Here is a 20,238-nt window from a genome sequence, read left to right as displayed (position 1 = left end):
ACAAATTTAGGTGGTCTTTATCAATATCAATCATAGCCATTATCAGATTCGGGCATGCTCACTTTAGGTTTTACCTCCAAGTAAAATGGTTAAGACCAGTTTCCAAACTTGGGGGTCAGGACCCACGCAAAGGGTCACTAGATAAATCTGAATGGTTGTGAGAAAAGCAGAAAAAACATACTTTTTCTAATAGATTTATTTTTTCAGGCGGTCTTCCATGTTTTTATCTTGTGGACTATGAGATAATTGTACCCTTTATCAGGCCTCTAAATTATTCAAATCAAACTATCTAAAAAGGAAATGAATCTCTTCATCATTTCAAAGGGTCACGAGCCTAAAAGGTTGGGAACCAGTAGTTAAGATAATCAGACTTCATTGTCGTGACATCACCATTTCTCAGATCTCTGTAATTCGTTTGAGTACATTGTTATCGTAAATGATAGAAATGATAGCCAAAACTGCAAAAATAAGACCCAAATGGTAAATAAGCCTGAATAATATTTGAATATCTAGTCTGTATTTATATTTCTGATCATGTTCAGTGACATTGTAATGAGAAATTCTACTGACATCTGACCAAAAGGAAATCAAACAACTAGAAACCAATTCTATGACAAAATCAGTCGTTCAATCATCACAGTTTAACGTCTTCACTGTTTCTTCTCACCATCTCTTGGGCAACAATAAGGTTTTGTTTGAAGTCTGATCCCAAATTAGTGTATAACAAGTGCTGAAGTAGACGATGATAAAATGACCTGCTGTGAATGAATGCTGAGCGGACTGATCTCAGTGGAAATGAAATGCGTGCCCTCAGCTTCTTTGTGCTTTCATGTCGTGCTGGTTATCCTCAAGCCTCATGGGATCTTTATTTGTCGTTTGACAGGAGTCCAGCGAGAGTGCCAACACTACCATTGAGGACGAGGACGTGAGAGGTAAGGACGCTCAAACTAAACTAAGCAGGATGACTCCCATGCACCTCATTAAACAAGTCTGTTTCAACAGCGCTGCCTTTGAAGTTTTCAAATCACAGTTTAAGGTCACCTTTCTTTCCCCGACACGGTCGCTCTGTCTTACATTATAATTAGGCTTGGGTTAACCATGTTTTTCACAAAAACTTTTTGATAGCACCTTTTAATGCTGCTGGTTGTGTCAATTGCATGAATTTGTTCTTCGTTGTATATTAGTGTGTTTCAGTCTCAACCTGTTCCATTTCTCATGATTCATATTGCTTCATTTTTCATGTTGTAGCTGTCCTAACACCACATACTTAAAGCATGATCAGATTAACAGTTCAGGGGAAAAAAATAGCTGTCGAACTTGATTGACCCAGTGTGCAGTTTCAAACATTAAAGATGCACTGCACAGGAGTTAGCTCAAAGCTAATTTGCATCTGTAGTTCTCCACAATCTAAACAAAAAAACTTCTCTTTCAGTTCATTAAATCCCAGCAGACTGATATGTTGATAAATCTGCAGACGCTGAGAAGTGTTGTGCCAGAGTGCAGTGCTATTACACCTGGCTCTTCACTGCCTTTACCTTCATTAAACCATCTGATGACACCAGGCTGCTACAGAATAACCACACACACCTCTACACACATCAGACTGGTCAGCTATAACTTGATATTCTGCTTTTTTATGAAGGAGACGTCGAGTTAACAGGGATCATCAGCCTCTTTTCCAACTTTCTTTTTAGCAAAAGTAGCATCTCATGTTTCATCCTTGAAATATATTGAAGTGCAAACGCTGTTGTGTGACCATCCAGACATTTCCTGAAGAAAAGTTTTCCATTTGTTGAGCTGTTGTTATCACGTTTAACTGTGATTGGCACAACTGTTTCAGTCCTATGAGAGCAGTGATGTGACTGGCTGAGAGAGTATTTAATAATAACCACACATGCTCATCTATATTCACCTTAACTCAGCCCTTTTGCACGTTGTGCTGCTGCACATACATGAACCACAATAGCAAATGCGCATGCACGCCCACACAGCCCATGTGCCTAAGACCTACTGCGCTGTACTTGGCATTTATTAGTCAAATTTCAGCTGAGGGTGCAAAATTTTAAACTGGGGGTGCAATGCGTGCTTTTGCACCCTTGTCCACTCAGGGGGAAAATTTACTATATTCAGATAGATGATCCAACAATAAAGAAGCCATTGTCTGATTTCACCTGTGGATTTCACATACTGTATCTCTGTTACTGACATGTAATCTAGTTCCCACACATCGTCAGCGCACTAGAATGGCTATCCGGTTGCCATGGTAATGGATTACGTCTGACTATTAACCACACCCCCATGCTCTGTCTGAGAAAGAATGTTAACTGATGAACAGGAAGTAACACTGGCTCGAGTGGTGCTTAATTGTTCAAGTTCAAACACTTGAGAGCAAAACATTAAAATTGAGACTGAAAATAATCAGAGTTTAGGACTCATTGGCTATAAAGTCAATTAACTACAGTAAATGACAACAATGTGGAAATATTCTGCTGAGTAGAAGCAGACTTACACCTGATACCCAGCACTTCACAGGCTGTAGTTTGACAAAGAAAGAGAGTGAAATGAATATTTGAGACATTTAATAGCCTAAGCAGTGGAATTGATTTGTGATTGTGTCTTTGTGTGTTTTGATTGTTCACTACATTGTGACCTTTTGATAGAACAGAGAATCTGTCAGGCTCAAGATTTGAATCCTTACACATTTGTAACATTTTCTAAAAGCATTTTTCCTTTGTCATTTTAGCATTGTTTTATTCTGGAGATAGAATAGAGGCTCTTCACATTCATATCTTTCACTGCAGAGTGTGTGTGAGTGTGTGTGCCAGCATATGTGCCGCTCTTCTTGTTGTACTGTACATACACAGGCCCATTAAGAGACATACCACTGCCCTTTATAAGGCCTCCATTGTTATTCATGCTTGATGGGGTCATCATTCCTCAATGCTCCAGTGACCTTATTCAGCCAAGCTTTGAAATCGCTTTACACTGCTCTATTTATTAGATCGTTTTTTCAGAAGTGTGTTTCCAAAGACGTTTCTCCCTTCATAATTTTTTTTCTGCTTTTATTCTTTTACTTGATAGTGTAATACAGCTTGATGATACAGCTGTCCCTCTGTCTTGTATTCATGACTTCAGTCAGAGCATCAGCCTACAATGATTCTTAGAAATCTCTAAGAAAGGAGGGGAAGGTTTTAATCATGACATCTTTTGTGATTTCAGCAGTGATCCCTTTGTTGAGAAGATATCTGTGGCAGGAAGTGGGAAGATAAAAGTGCGGGAGTTGTGATTATAGTACTTCCTATTTCTTGAATATGACTAATTTTCACTGATTTGATTGATGAATGGTTGGAGACTACTTGTCTAATTTCCTTTGAATTAAAAGGATTTCGCAGTAGCGAAGTGGCCAGTAGCTATTTCTTTTCGTTGGTGGCTTAGTTGAAAGATGGAGGCAGTGGTGTGCTTAATGGAGAAGGAGGTATTTAAATTGTAAAAAGGATGCTGAAGCTTTATTAATTAATTTATTTATTTTTGGCCACTTGGGGGCTGAATTAACTCCACAGCAAACTGAAAACACAACATCTGTCATACTGTCTTCATAACTAATATGTTAGCAAGCAATTGCCTATTTACACATCCAGCATACACAGCTACATTAGCATTCATTTGAAGGCTGGTCTCCTACCACATGATGAAGGTAAGTTTGGTCTTAACTCTCCTTTTAGCTCTGTTTGGTCTCCACCAACTCCTGAGAAAAATATCTGACTCTTGACTTGCTACATGTTCCACTATGTTCACCAGCTAGTTGCTAACTAGCAGGTAGTTACAGTGGGTTTATGAGAGCTTTTTCACTGAATACAACTTCCTGCTGCTGGAAACCCGGTTGTCAAGAGCAGAGTTTGCTAAAAAAGCTCTGTAGAGCTGAAGAGAACCACAGAGTTGGTGATAATTCTGTGGGTTCATCACTATGACGCACCACTTTCACTTTACACAGGAATTAAGTTTTGGCATTTTAACATCCAAAAATCATTGGGTATGTTGTGAATACCATTATACACATTGCACATTATGAACATCTTGGATTTGGCAGAAAATTTGCTCTTTACAGTGCAGACAACTTACCAAATTGCATTGAACAGTGTTGTGTGTTACTTAAAGCTACACTAATCAATATTTTTATGTTAACAATGGATCAAATAAATATGTGGACGTGAAAGGTGTTGCCACAGAGAATTGTCACCCACCTCGGCAGTTCCCCTTAGCTGTACAGAGCGTTTTAGCCTCTTTCAGCACATTGTTTTGGTTTTACAGCTTGTAACTTTACTGTTTTGGTTCAGTCTCTCTGCTCTCATTAACCTGTTTTCCAGCAGCAGCAGCCAGCTGTTTTCAGTGGAAAAGCTTTTATAAACCCTCTTTACACTACATGCCCAGCACCAAACAGCTGACAAAGTTAGCAACTAGCTGGTGAGCATAGATGCATTTAGCAACTAAACAGACATTTAGCTGCTAAATAAAACAGAGCTAAAAGGAGAGTGACTATTTTGACATGCGTTCCCTGAATGACCAGAAACACGACCTGAAATGAATGTTGCTCTGTGTCTGCCAATGAGGCAACTGTTTGCTAGCATGCTAGCCATATCAACTTTATATGGTGATAATATGACCAAGTTGTGTTTACAGGTTATTGCACTGATAACTAACACTGCTTTAACGCAGGTGTAGCCAAACTTCATTGCCACATGTAGCACAGCCAAAATGACTCAAATTCCTCCCTATAGACTTATCTCTGTCTTGGTAGAATTTGATATCAGTGTTTTTATTTGACTGTTTCCTAAACAGGTGGACTGTTACTTTAATGCTTAGACCCATGTTCTTCCAACACAACCTTCCACCTGAGGAAAGAGTCTTACATTATTGTTGATATTCATCTCTTCATCCCTGAACATTTTTACATGCTCTATTTGGAGATTTGAGGGCCTTGAGCAAATATTCATTTCCTGCATGCTTTACATTTACTCTTCATTTCATGTTTTCCTTTTCTTCATTTCATTCATGCTGCCCTCACTCTTCTGATCTACATTTCTTTCCATCCATCCTCTAATCCATCCATTCATTTTTCTTCCTCTGCACCACTTGTTCCATCTCAGCACGCTCTCGTTCCTCCAGTCCCCAAATCTACCACCTTAAACACTTAGACTCTCACCACTCCATCTCTCACCAGCCTTCCTCCCACTCCTCCTCCCATTCTTCCTCCTCCTCCTCCTCCTTCTCCCCCTGCTGGTACTCTCGTAGCGATTGGCCCAGTGGTGAGGAGTGCTGCCAGTACATCCTGTGGACACTGGTCGCTGCCTTCCTGCTCCTCTTCTTCACATCTTCCTTTCTGGTCTTTTTCTCTGACCATCTCACCACATACCACTGCGGCACTCATCACACCTCCACACAGGGCCCCGGCCCCCAGCACGGGGTGCCCCATCCCAGTCTGGGCCCCATCGACTCCCAGTGTAAGTCTCCTTCCTCAGTGCAGGGGAAGAAGCTGCAAGCTTCACCACCTTTTGATGTCACTAAAGATATTCACAAGTGTATTGTGTCATTGCAAGCCCTAAAATCTAGAGAATATATTAGGAAACATGTGAGCAGTTAGTATAACTGAAAATTTAACTCTCTGTTTTACTTGAAATTTCCTGGATGCTGATCATTCTAGCAATACAAAAATGACCATGTAGACTGAGAAATGTAATATGCACCTTTATCTGTCTTAAGTGTTTTCTGATGGAAGACAAATGTAAGCTTACGTAGTACTTAGGAAACGACTGTAAGTATTGACAACAGTTAAGTCTCTAGTAGACTCAGGGCTGGTGCAGTGAAAAGCTTGACCCCTTCAGTACTGATGATTAATGCATGCAAAGTTTCTCATACCAGAGCGGTTGCTAATTGGTAACCATATGTAAGACTAGTGGAGTTAAAGATGCAGTGATGGTGGCTGGACTACTGAGCAGGCCATGGCCATGGTGTACCTGAGCAGATACAATGTGGATAAAAGTCAGTTTCATGCTGCAGAGAATCTGCTCTTTACTCAGGTGAGAATAGGATTGAAAGACAGTTTAAAGGTGTGTCAGGTCAGAGCGTTCAGTAGATTCATGATGGCACACTGCAGGCTAGTAACAGGTCAACACATCATTTAACATTGATATTGGGCTTCCATAGGAACGCTCACCCGACTTTTGATAACTAGGTTTAAGCAGACAGATGGCTTCAGTGATAAGATGGATATATAATATGTTGTCTGCTACAGGTAGAGGCAAGATTTAGGCAGCAACAAAACAAATGAAACAAACAAAGAAGTTATTTTGACTTCTAATTTCTCTAACTGTATGTTTTTTACAGTGAATTTATGCTCAGTCTTCCTGGGATTGAATAAAAAATGCTACAATGTAGGATGTTCAGATACATTTTGGCTCTGTATTATCTCAAGAATATAATTTGTTACTACTTATGAGTATTACCTCATATTTATGATAACATGCATTAAACTTAATTTACTTTTTTGTCTTTGTGGAGTTACTACAGTATGAAATGAACATGACAGGCTTTACAACCTGCATTTAGCTCCAGACTCAGACACAAGGTCACTTTAACTTCAACTCTAAGTGATTCAGCTCAAAATATTCTATTTTTAAAAATGTCCTGTCCTCTGAAAAAAAGTTTAAGGATAAAAAAAATATTGGATTCAAAAGACCTCTGTGAGACTTCAGTGCTATTAAAACTGAACCACACCTCGTCCACCGCGTCCCAGTGCAGAGCTGCTGTCTTCTAGCGCCTCTCACAGGCCAGACACTGTCATGACACCCTGAAGAACTTCTTAATGGAAATGAGTCTGTGTACACTTGTGACCCCTCCACACAGATATGGGAGTGATTTCCCCTTCTCAGTGTTTCATTTCATTCACAATAAAGCAGTGACTCACAGACAAACCTTGTATAGAATATAAACACGTCCACTTGAATGCTCTGAATGATATCAGCAGCTAAATGCCTTTCTGTGGAGTGTGTCACAGACTCTCAGGTGTTTTGTCCTTTGAATCTATTATTGATCGTGACGTCCTTCTTCGTGTGTATTGTGCTTTAGTTGACCAGCTTATTGAGACTTGGACTTGTTGAGTAATGTGTGTCTGGAATCAATGCTTTCACTCTGTTGAGTACTTAAAGCTTGCACTGAATGTCTGGTCAGATTTGATATCTCGTTTACTTATTTCATGATCCAACAGTTCCTGATTTCAGTCTAAAGCTTTCTGATTTTACACTTTTTCATTTAGGCAAAGTTCTTGTACGGTTTCTTGTGTTCAGACAACATGGAACATTTGAGGACTTTGGCGTCTTTTGTGAAGTAAAACAATAGTTACTTCAACAATATCTTAAATTTAATGGGGGTTTTTTTGTCTACACTTGCTAAAGTAGGGTACCAAAATCTATGTTGTGTTTTTTTTGGTACAGAAACCTGGGTGTTGTTTTTGAAATAGTATAAAACATGTACAGTACCACACCCTGATCTAATGCATTCTACTCAAATAAAGTAGCAGCACAGTACTCATCTCCTCCTGCAGTCACAGTAAATGGTTCTGTGCTTTGTTTCTTCTGGCCTGACAGTCGCGCCACTGCCTATCTGCTTAGTTTCTTTATGTTTGTAACCATGCACTGTGGGTGTGTGTGTGTGTGTGTGTGTGTGTGTGTGTGTGTGTGTGTGTGTACCAACCCTCCATCTCTCTGTGTACATACTCTAATAAGAGATCCCAGAGGAAAAGACTATTATTCAACTGACAGAAGCTCAAAAGGCATATTTCCTCTCTCCAGACTCTGACAGCAGCGGGAGCCAAGCTGTTCATATTGACTCACACTGATTCACTGACATGAAAAAAAACCCAGCGAACACCATCAGGCTATTCAATACAGTCAAAAACCTGCTTAATACATGACACATGATCCAGGCTGTGCAATGTAGAGTCACTGTCAGGCTGGACTGTACTTAGTGTCAGTGCTGTCAGAGAAACACTGGTCTGCTTCTAGTGTGTCTTAAGCTGTTTTGTTGTGTACTGCTGCAGAAGAAGAAGTGCCCCAATTCATAATTTCTTAAGTGAAAGTATTTATCTCCCAGAGTAATACTTTTAAAATAAATATCCTGCATTCAGAGTTTCCTTTCATTAGAAGTTTAGAAGTCATATGAGAAATAGTTTCTTTCATAATGTCAGCTGGTAATGACAGCTGGTACATTTGATCAGATACGCCAATTTTAGACTGAGATTTGTTTAGGTGGTAAAATATCTTGTAAGTGTGTCGCCTGGTTCCAGATCACTGCTCACATCTCTGATTTGTTCAGTGATTCAAATCGCTCGTACAGGCAGAAACACTGTACAGAAATAACAGCCTATTAAAGGGGAAATCCACTGATTTTACACATTAGCATGTTTCCAGGTGTTGCATGTGTAAAAAGTAGTATAAAGCCTTGTGTGTCTTCAGAGGGAGCTGTGTGAAATCTGATCAGCTGCCTCAAGTGATGTCATTTGAGTCAATGTTGGTAAACCTAGACCTCTGTAGCCCGCTCCTCATCTCTGCTGGAGGCTAGCAGCTCCAGGCTACATTAACCGCTACTAGTATAACACATCCAAATCTCCAGCCAAACAGTCAAGTTGCATTGTGGGTAATGTAGGCACCAGGTTTTGTCAAGGAAGAGGAATGCATGGGATAAAAAAGACAATATCTCTGGTCTTGCTCACTCTTTTGTAACTGTGATACTCGAAAAAAAAACTGTCCATTGTTAGTCTGACAGTGTTATATAGTAGGAGGGCAACACTAAAATGAAATTCTTCAAAGTAAGGTATTGATGAAGATTTTGGCACAAAATCGGTACAGAAACAGAACAAGAACAAAAGTCTCACAAAATAGAAAAAAACACCTAAACTAAAACTGTAATTAAAGGTACACTATGCAGGATTTGTTGGTTGGTGTTTATAAACACAACATTTAAAGTTGGCCCCTCCTCCCAAGCAAGAGAGAGAGTGGACAGCAACATTCATGTTAAAGGCTTCCTGTAAACAGCCAGTCATATACCAGGCAGCTGTAGGTCAGGTGGTAGAGAGGATGCAGATTGCTCCAGATGTGTGTGAATGTTGGTTATAAATGTAAATCAGTTTGTAAAGGCACATGTCAGCCTCATAGTATATGTAAGCAAACGTCTACAGTGTCTGTGTAGTCAGTGCAGTTTGCTATTTGCAAAGTAAAGTCCATCATGAGTGCAAAAGGACACTTTAAACTAACAGTACTTTAGCTGTGTCAGCCTTTCTGCAAAACCAGCCAATCAGAGGGTTTCCTGGTTAGGATCTTGTCATCTTGTGTGTCCAGTGTCTCCTCCTGCTACTCTATACTGTACAGTTAGTGTGTGTGAGGCTGGAGCTGCAAGTCTTACTCTTATACAAAAGAGGAAAGTGTACTAGTGAACATGTTTCACCTCTCAGCAGTTAGATTTTTATTTGTTTTAGTGTCACTTGACGGGATCAGTGGTCATGTCAGTGTTCAGTTAGCAGGGAACAACAGTGGACTTGAGACTGTTGAAGGTAAAAGTGGATTTACAGTATTGTGTGTGTTTGTGTGTGTGTGTGTGTGTGTAACTATGTGTAATGAAACATGTCATCATCCTGTTCTCCATCCTGTAACTGTCAGTAGTGGGTTTACAGTATTTACAGCCACAACAACAGCACTTATTCTTTGCATTCATTGTTTTCTAGCTCACCTACTTAGCATGAAAGGTAATTTCAATGTTCATATGTTGAACCATGCTGACTAACTTCCTACTGTACCAGTGTTTTCTTCACTCATTTTTGCGTGATGTTTGTATTTACCGATGTGAGCCTCAGTCCCTCAACATCCCGATGTTGTGACGTTTGGATCCATGTTGTCCTCATGTTCCACATTTGTCCACTCTTGGTTTTAATGTGTGCTTCTGTTCATTCTATCAGGGGTCACATATAGAAACCTAACACTTCCTGTGTCCCTGTGTCTCTCAGCTCGTAAGCAGGAGATCATCAAAGTCACCGAGCAGCTGATCGAGGCCATCAACAACGGAGACTTTGAGGCCTACACGTCAGTTCAACCACTTTTATTTACTCAAACCTTCATTATCTGACTGACAAGAGTTCTGCAAATGTTCCAACATTCCTGTGATTGAAAGCTGCCTTCTGTTGTTGTATCTCAGGAAGATATGTGATCCCGGCCTCACGTCCTTTGAGCCTGAGGCTTTGGGCAACTTGGTTGAGGGCACCGACTTCCACCGCTTCTACTTTGAGAACGGTAAATAATTGCTTTGGATCGTGACTTTGATAAAAAACAAACCCTGTATAGTCCTAAAATGTGAATAAAAGTGAAAGTTCTCAGAGAGTTCATACCCCTGCCAGTGCAGCACAAACCTCTAAATGAGTTATTTAAACAGTAGAAAATATTTAGAAATGTTCCCTCTAGATTTGAATTTGAACAGACTGTAATCATGAGACACATGTGTGCCAGATTGATTTCATTCAAGAAGGTTCAGAAATTCAAAGGAAAGAAACAAAAATGTTCAAAAATACCCAATAATGCAACTTTTTGCAGGAGACTTTCAATGTAAAACATGTGTGTAGTGTCGAGTCTCTGATGGTAACTGAAGAGTAATCACTGAATAAAAATGTAACTATTAACGGTGCCCCTGACTCATAGTTGAAGTTGTGTAAAGACCCTCCTGATGTTCGGTGTTGCGTCACAGCTCCGCTCAGAGTCCGTCTCCTGTTCCACCTCCTCACCTCCCTGCATGTTCTCTTCCTGTCCAGCTCTGTCTAAGGGGAAGCAGCCCATCCACACCATCCTGCTCAACCCCCATGTGCACCTGATCGGAGACGAGGCCGCCTGCATCGCCTACATCCGCCTCACCCAGTACATCGACGGCAACGGCCTGCCTCGCACCATGCAGTCAGAGGAGACCCGCATCTGGCACCGCCGCGACAGCAAGTGGCAGAACATCCACTTCCACCGCTCCGGCTCGCCCACCGTCCCCACCAAGTAAGATTGATGCCAGAATGATGAGTTCACAAAGCTTCTACACTGTGTCCATTTCATCTGATGTTTGCTCATGTTGGTACATATTTGAATGTGTCTCAGAAAAAGTTATATATTTGTTTTGTGTTGAGATATCATAATCTGTTTCCAACATGTTGTACGCATGTTTTATATAAACTATGAAACGCACCGTGCAGGTTTACTAATCTACTCCCAGCAATCCTAAAAAAAATAAACATGATGGCAGCACAGCAGAAGTTTATATCATCATAACTCAGGATAATTAGTTTGTTCCTTTCATCCTCATTCAAAGCTCCAATATTCCCAGAAAGGATTTGCTTATTTGAGTCTAATCAGCTGTGTTTATCCAGCACAAACTCATAAATCACACATCTGCGTGAGAGGGTTTCACAATCTGCGCAACATGCAGCACCGATGATTTGGTAAAACTCCAGAAGAAACCTCAAACACATGATTACGACAGCAGAATGTCGGCGTTGACGATTCAATCGACTATAAATGACTGAAATGATCAGTGATTGCTGATGACCCTGCAGAGTGTCATTCAGTTTTTTTTATTTTGGCGGTGGAGCAAAAATAGTTTATAAGTGTTTATAAAATTGTCATCAGCCTGCTGTTATAATCCAATTACAATTTTGGCATCAGTTTAATCCAGTCCAAGCCAATCTCTGACAGTAGCCGTCCTACCAGACATCGATTAGGATAAAAGTCCCATCAACAAATGTAGATGACTGACAGAATCTGGAGTATTTGAATCTAATGATCGTGGGATCATGGTCTGTTTGAGATCACAGACTTCATTTTTTAATCAAAATATTTAAAAAAAAATAATGAATAAATAATTTCAGCAGTGGCGTCTCTGGTCTTCCATACATGTCATCTTTTTATATTTATCCACAAACGACATCACATACAGCAGCACATGTAACAGGAAACAAACATCATGAAAGAACTGTGCATCTAATCACCGTGTGATTTGTGTTCCAGTTGAGAGGACGACCTCCGACTCCAAACACCCTCCAGCCTACAGCTGTCAGCTGACCAGACCCCGCCCACCAAGTGTCCATAAAATCCCCCTCAGCCAATCCCTGCCCATGATGATAGCTAGAGCTCCGCCCTCTCAGTGTGTTGTTTACATATTGTCGCTGCTGGACTGAATTACTGTAAATGTAAAAGAAAAACAAAACGAGGGAGGAAAAAGTTCAAGTCTTGACAATATCATTTTGTAGTGAGAGTGTGTGGTGACATCAACATCTGCAGCATGTTTTATTACTCTGAGGTTTTTTTTTTTTTTTTTTTTTTTTTTAGATCCAGTATGTTTTAAATAGAAGCTGTTTTCAGATGGAGGAGCCAGTTGTTCCAGTTAATTAATTTTTAATGGGCTGGTGAAATATGTGAAACCTTCCAGTCATCATGTAGTGAGAGTTTTTCATTTGAATATTGCACATATTGAGGACTCATGAGCTATTGTGATGTTTCTGCCTTTTGGCACAATGACCAATATATCACATATCTGCTTTTTACTCATGTATCTTTTCAGACTTGGCATCTATAAAAAGCTCAGACACAAGCTTGCTTTAGTTTCGGTGACGTAGAGGTTTTGGTAATTGATGTAAATTGCTCTCTTTGCTTAATCTTCATCAGTATCCATATGAGCTGAGTTGGCTAATTTTACAAAAATCAGTTTTCTTGTTTGCCGTTGGCACTAAGTATGTTTACTAGGAATTTTAACTACATGTTTAAAAGGGAAAATCAATGAAAACATAATGTTGTGTGTGTGTGTGTGTGGACTTTCATCATCATCATCATCATCATCACAGAACAACATGTGAGAAGATAGAATGTAAACTACAGAGACATTCAGGCCATTCTGCAGTCAGATCATATTTTCATACAGTAAGTCAGGAGCTGATTCTGTGAATTTTATCAGTTGTTCTATTTTGTTTTGTTTACTTTTTATATTGTGATTATTGATGCAGTAGCTCGTCCCTCCATCACATCATTATTACTCTCCTGTCGGCCCTTTTAACCCTTCATTGAGTCTTTATTGGTGATTCCCTCCTTTATTCTATGTTAGACTGGTGTGCACCGATCATTTACGACACCATGTTTCACACTGGACTAGACTAAAGTAGAATCATGACACTGACATGAATGCCAACTTCAGCTGAAACATTTGGTCCAGGAAGTAAAGTTCCATTCATGATTCCCACAATTATCACTGTTATATCACCGCTCTTGTGATTTTAATTTAGAACCACTGTTAAATCAGGGGGACAGGAGATAGTCGGCACTTGCAGCAGTGTAAACAATGAATATTTTAAAACACTTCACAGTTTTCTAAAATTTCTATAGAAAAACTAAATGGGAAATAAATTCCAGAAGCGAATCACGGGGAGATCACGTTCACAGATAAAGTCACAGGGGCTCACGTTTTTTTTTTTCCAAGAATGGTGAGATCTTTTTTTTCTTGCGTTGGTGTGTTTAGTCATGCTGTCACTGAATTGTTCAGAAAACAGTTAAATCACATTTGTTCCACAATCATCACACTTTGTTTTTATCTTTCTAAGAAGCTTTGAAATCCCTGAAGGGACTCTGGTATATAATGTTACTATTATGGGACAAGTCTGATGTATGTTTAAGAAATATCAAATAAAGTGTGTGATTTATGCCAAATGACTTGCTTTTCAGTTCATCTTTTTTTCTGCTCATTATCTGCTGATGTGTTCAGATCGTTCACATTATTGCTTTTGCTGATGTGCTGCAAAGACTCGGGAGAAATAAATGAGATGAGTTTCTACATGAATCTCTACAATAAATCATTATATTAACATAATATTTACTGAGTGAAATCTCACCGTGTTTGATTGAGGCAACGTCCACTTCAAACACATCCCATCATGACCTGCTGACAGTTAAACACAGACAGGAAACTTCTTATCATCCAGGAGGTGCAAACTTTCAAATATGCTGCCGGGAGACACTTAAGTTGAATTCACATTCCTGGACATGTTAATGAGCCACTAATCACCATGTGTGTAATAGTGTGCTATTATTTGTCAGCACAATAATATAACCATCTGCATTTAAATGCCAACATGGACTCTCACAACAAACCACATCAAACTATATCACTGTCACCCACCTGATGAAATCAGTGGGGTGGGGGGTAATTTTATATGCCAATAAAACAATTTGCTTTTAAAAACAAAAACCCCTGAGTGGTGTAAATGCTGCTTCTTTAAAGACATTTAGCATATACATATTGTTTCTAAACAAAGAAGTGTTCATTTTAGCTATGCAGTGGTTCAGGATGTGTCATTTTACCAACATAGTTACATTCAAATTTATAGTATTGTTCTATTGTGACAACAGATTTATGTTTTCATCAGAAACAGACAAGATATCACATGATTTACATGTGTTTCCTGTGTATTTTCTTAGTATACAGAAATATATAAAGTACCACAAAGCTTATAATGTGATACAGGTTCAGATCAATGCTGAACACTAAAAACATTCACAGATCTAAAAGTGTAGGTTCACATCAGAAAGTATGAATGCATGCATCAAATACATGACTTACACACTCTTATCTATGTGCACCACATATAAAATATAGTCTACAAAGCTGACATGTTAACACTAGGAGTGCAACGGGTCACAAAATTCACGGTTCGGATCGTATCACGGATTTGAGTCACGGATCAGATCATTTTTAAGATCAGTGAAAAAAATAAGGGGGAGACAAATAAAACTTTGTTTTCCATTTATTCTATAACACACTTACAGCAAGAAACTTTTGCCCATGGTCTCAAATGTAAACGACATTTAAGATGTCCAATGTTTAAATAAAATAAAATATATTAAATATTCAATGCTCAGTTATTGCAATATGAGTGTAACCGGTTGACTCTGCGTTGTGTCGTAAGGAAGAGGCTCAGACGAGTGTCTCGTTGGAGGCCACTATTTATTTCGGCAACTGCACCCACAAAAGTGTACGTAGGGGTACAATGAACTGAGCCTTAAATGTTCAACCTGTTGACCCTGGAGGAATAGCACGTCAGGATTTAACTATTTACACATTTTGTGTAAATGGTTAAATTTGTGTATTGTAATATGCTGCACAGTTGACCCTGTTACATGAGGCATGAAACCTTCCTCTTTTAAACAGTGAATGAAACAGCCTCTGTCCACATCATCAAAACTTGATGATAACAAACATTCACTGCTAACGTCAGTTAGCAGCTAGATGCTAATCAGCTGCAGCACATTAAATAGCAGGTAAACATAACTCAAATATCACTTCGGACCCGTTAGATGCTGGTTTGAATGTCGCTCTTCAAAATCCCTGTTAGCGACACGCTGTCTGTCCATGACTTGTACTTACAGCAGTTTGTTTACTTTGTCTTAAATGAGACATTACATTTTGCAATTAATCCACAGTTCATATGCCTGCTGAACCGTGGGGGGCAATCCGTACGGATCACGGATCAACTACAATCTGTTACACCACTAGTTAACACTTGTTATTCTAGTTACTTTAAGCTTATTATTCAATATACGACTCAGCTTAAAAACAAACTAAAGAAACTGTCAGAAGCAGGCAGCCAGACCTCCTGCACACTCATTCACTAATCACACATCATCAACAGGTGACTGAACAACCACTCAATTAAAAACTGATCAATTCCAAATGAATGAGTGAGTCCAGACATCTCACTGTAACTTCAACAAGCAAACTAACGTTACCCACAACACATTATAAGGAAATAAAAAACAGAAAAAAGGCACACAGAGACATTTAACCATCAGAGATGAAATTAGCGACCAAAGAGACAGAGAGAAGCTGTATCTGACTCACATTATCTGACGTCTTCTTCTTTCTTTCATGGAGATGAAGAATTCATGTCATAACGTCCATTTGTAGCTGTTGGTCATCTTGTTTGTTAGTTAATAGAACTTTGTGGCTGCTGGTTAACTAGACTGATATCATTAGCAACAATGACAAACAAGCTAACTCTCCTGGTTGTTTCTTCGGTTGCTTCTCTCTCCAGCCTCCCCGGCAGCGTCCTACTGCTGCTGCGCTGCATAGACCAGATCATTTCTCCCATCAGCTTAACAACAGTCTTTAACAGTCCTTCCATGGATGTATAAAGAGTCCTTCAGGCTGCTACAACAAGCTAACTGTTATGTTGGCTAACGCAAGGAGCTATCTACTGCTGCTACTCTGCTTTACAGTGGAGAGAATTGAAGATGAATCCTGGAAACTATCATTGGACCAACTCGATGTCAATATTGCATTCTGGTTGTTGATTGGTTAGAGAGGACCATAGACTGTGGTGAGGACAGCCTCCCTTGGAGCATCATTTTACGTGTCATGGCCAATCACAGATTAGAATGAAAAAAAATGAAATACATTTAGTCCAATGTAAGAGATCCCGCCCTGCGGAGGTCAGCAGGCACCGGGTGTCACTGTTGAAGTATTTTAAACAGAATTTCAATAATGGATTTTTTCCAAAGAAGAGAGAAAAAATATTTTATAAATACTGAGATTTGGTAATGGTTTATTTCAACCAAATATTCTTTTTTATATTTTGATGTCCCTTTTGCCTCTCAAGAAATAAAGGAGGATCAACCTCCTCTGCCTCTATGGACCAGCCTCCACTGATATATAATGAAGGAATTTATAGTTTTGTGTCATTGTCATTTGTGTCACAACATTTCTAATTATTTTTTAAGTTTAATTCAGTTAATTTGCCAGTTTTACGTGCAAAAATAACTGCTGAACTAATAACTAGCTGTAACAGTAAAATACTGTCACTAAATTCCAACCACAGAGCCTCCTGCTTTGAACTGTTCACCAGCTCAGTTTGTTTTGTGTTCAGTTCTGTTATTTATTTGCATAAATCTCATTTTTGTCACTTTGAATAAACTCTGTTGAAGTTTTATAGTGAAATATCAACCAAACGTTTTACCTCTGACACTCCTGCACTGCTCAACACTTCACTGAAGTCTGAGAGTCACCTCCGGCTGCTTTCAGCTGCTGTTTGAAAGAACCACATCACTTCACATTTGACACATGTACAGTTTTATTTGTCTGCCATGTACACACTGCAGCTGCTATGCCTTGTTAGCGTTTCAGGTTTATTTTTTTTTAGTAATAATTTGATAAACTCATACATGCCCGCATAGATAATAGCACTGTTATATGTATATATTGTTATCACCATGGAAACAAGATGCTCAGTTATCAAATCGGTGGTCTCTTTTTGACATTTCTTTTATTCTTCCATTGGATCACACTCAAAGTAAATGGCAACGTGTAGGATTGTATTGTTACATAGATAAAGTGTGAACTGTAGATGAACACCAAACACACTTCATCAGTCTCAACATGTTTCTACCAACTTTCAAACTGAATCCTGTTTGTCTACAATGGCAAAAAAAAAAAAAAATTGTCATTACTTTTAGGTTTAGAACACATTCAAACACACACACACACACACACACACACCACTCTCAGCTTCAAACGCCGGAGTTTACAGGGATCACAAACAGACAGCAATAAATAAATAAGGAAGTATGTGTGATAACTGATAAGCAGAGGGTCTGTACGTATGTGGAAGTCAACCTGTGCTCAGAAATTAAGATGATGTGTTGATCCTTTGATAGCAGTGATAACAAGACAAAAGTTAAAGCAAAGCATCTGTTCTGTGTGGAGACTACAATCTTAAAGGATCAGATTGTTATTCTATATTTTTCTTTCTGTCAACAAAACCCATAAAAAGACCAAATCAATAATGTGTTAGTCTGTCTCTCAATAGTTTTCTCAGTCTGTGATTCTCAGCTCCAAGCTCATTGGTTCCCGCTGAAGATGTCAATCTTTAAAAACAGCTAGTAGTTTTATTTTTAAAAAGGTTCTGTAATTTCCTAAAACAGCTGCTCACTGTAGTTTTTAGCAAACGTTTCAAAGGATGTTTTTTGGTTCCTTTGTTGATCAGGTCTTAAAGGGACACTCACACTACATTTTATATTGCACTTCTAGAAAGTTAGGAAACTTAAAAGTTAGAAAACACAACACAAATTTCAAAATTGTCAGGAGAAGTGAGAAGAGACATCCTGACTTTTAGTCCCTAGTATGGGTTAAACTCCAAAAAATCCTTAATCCTACATTTCCCATAATGCAAGTCAATAGCATCATCTTCATTACACACTGCTCTGTAAACAACCCTTCAACTCCACACTTTATTCACACTTTAACTCACACTCACACTACACACTTTAACTCACGCTTTATAACGCAGGCTTTCTGTTATAATTTAGTCTCCAAGGACAAGCTGAGATCACCCTGATGACATCACCATGACATCATCAGGGTCATTTTATCAGACTTGACAATATTGAGACATTATACAACAGTTTTCTTGGGCTGATAAGTAGACTGACATGTGAAACATGTGAAGTGCCCCTTTAGGTTAACACAAGTCTACTAATTTTAACAAAACAATTCATCAGCATAAATAAAATCTAAAAATTGTTAATAATATTACACCTCACGTTGACTTATTTGTCCCATGATAAAACAGCGGTTTGTAGTGTTTTCAAAATCAGAGAATTGAAAATGTACCTCATGAGAGAACATGTGACCCAGTGCAGCGGTGTGGCTCTCTGATGTGTTAGTGTTTTTGGACAACAACAAAGGTCTACAGCAATAATAAGACATATTAATAAGATATATCAGACTTTGAACACACACACAATACTTGTAAGTAGATCAATTCATTGTTGGATTGTGTCTTTTCATGGGGTTCGTTGACAGTAAGAAGAAAAATATAGGTCTAATCCTTTAAAAGGCTTGATGGAGGACAATCATGTGAGTGCTGCAGTTTAAGGTGAGGAGCAGCACGTGTGAAGGTGAAACACAGCTTAAGAGTTATGAGGACAGCGGGGTAAGTGCTCGATCTGCATCAGAAAACATTCCTCATCACTACTTTCTTTCAAATGACACGTTGTATATACACACACAGAGGTGGCAGCTCTGTGACGGATAAAATGTGAATGCACGACACACGTTAGCAGGACAGACACATAAACTAAAAAAAGAGCAGATGCATGATGGGAAGACAAAAGGTGTGATCACACAGCCTAAAGGTGCACACCTCTTTGTAAACAGATCAACAGGTTGATGTTTGGCTGTAAAGAGTCCATGATGATACACTCATTCACTCCTATGTAACATTAATCTCATCTGTACCGTGGCCATTCTCCAGCTGAATCGGTGCATGTACAGCAGGTTTAGGTGGGCTAATGTATTAAATGCTTTGAATTTTTTTTTTATTCTTTTTTTTCCCAGTCCAAGCATGATTTTTTCATCTCCTCTATGTACAAATGTTTACAAGAGTTCTTCACGAAGAGGCCCGTGCATGAGGCGAACGTCCAAGATGCCCCCTTGACTTGGATCCACCTTTGGTGCGTCGTACCTTAATCACACCACAGCAGCCAAAAGGTAAAAACATGGGTAACACCGGAAAAAAAAATTCATCCGAAAAATGAGGGGTGCTATCTTTGGTCACAAAAGGAGCAAATGAAACACAAAATAAAGCACAGAAATACTGTTCCATTATTCCACAAAAAGAAGAAGACAGAAAAAAAACAATCCAGTGATCAGCGAGGATAACAAGAAAGGGATCTGGAACATCATGATCTGAGGAAGAGTACGTCACCAAAGGCTTCAGTGGAAGATGTAGGGAAGCAGCTGCTCAGTCAAAACGCTCCTCCTCCTCCTCCTTCTCATCTTCTCTGTCATCATCCGTCTCATCTTCCTTCTCCTGGTTGTCCTCGCAGTAGTGTTGAAGAAGTCGGTGCAGGTGCTGCTGCAGTGCGTCGGGCTGCAGGGCGTCTGGGGTGTCGTCCAGACGCTCCAGGTGCACGTGCTTCCCCTGGGCATCCCTCACCACAGTCCTCTTCTGGGTTCGCGACTTACGCATCTGGCTTCTGCAGAGTGGAGGGACAAAGGAGAGGAACCAAAGAAGAACAGTTACACCACATCCCAGCTAACTCTGATGGACTGTCAGTCACTGACCATGTCTACCACCCTAACCCTGGCAGACCAGGCTTTACTCCATTAAATAAACCAAGAATG

General features: G+C 39.4%; 2 protein-coding genes across 13 annotated transcripts in view; one reads left to right on the top strand and one right to left on the bottom strand.

Moving 5' to 3' along the window:
• The window catches only part of camk2d1 (calcium/calmodulin-dependent protein kinase (CaM kinase) II delta 1), a 110,124-nt gene extending 96,352 nt beyond the window's left edge, over positions 1-13,772 (top strand). For all 11 annotated transcript variants that reach the window (XM_067580431.1, XM_067580429.1, XM_067580432.1 and 8 more), the window contains 5 exons: positions 884-932; positions 10,052-10,127; positions 10,240-10,334; positions 10,847-11,075; positions 12,081-13,772. In XM_067580431.1, coding sequence (XP_067436532.1) covers positions 884-932; positions 10,052-10,127; positions 10,240-10,334; positions 10,847-11,075; positions 12,081-12,084 — 453 coding nt within the window. In that variant the 3' untranslated portion in view covers positions 12,085-13,772. The remainder of the gene's footprint in view (positions 1-883; positions 933-10,051; positions 10,128-10,239; positions 10,335-10,846; positions 11,076-12,080) is intronic.
• Positions 13,773-17,167: 3,395 nt separating this feature from the next.
• ank2b (ankyrin 2b, neuronal) overlaps positions 17,168-20,238 on the bottom strand; it is a 91,026-nt gene continuing 87,955 nt past the window's right edge. For both annotated transcript variants that reach the window (XM_067580427.1, XM_067580428.1), the window contains one exon: positions 17,168-20,090. In XM_067580427.1, coding sequence (XP_067436528.1) covers positions 19,856-20,090 — 235 coding nt within the window. In that variant the 3' untranslated portion in view covers positions 17,168-19,855. The remainder of the gene's footprint in view (positions 20,091-20,238) is intronic.

The sequence above is a fragment of the Thunnus thynnus genome, chromosome 22 (genome assembly GCF_963924715.1).
Source record: "Thunnus thynnus chromosome 22, fThuThy2.1, whole genome shotgun sequence".
NCBI classification, from domain to species: domain Eukaryota; kingdom Metazoa; phylum Chordata; class Actinopteri; order Scombriformes; family Scombridae; genus Thunnus; species Thunnus thynnus.
Note: the sequence above shows the minus strand (reverse complement) of the source record. Positions and strands in the feature narration are given on the sequence as shown.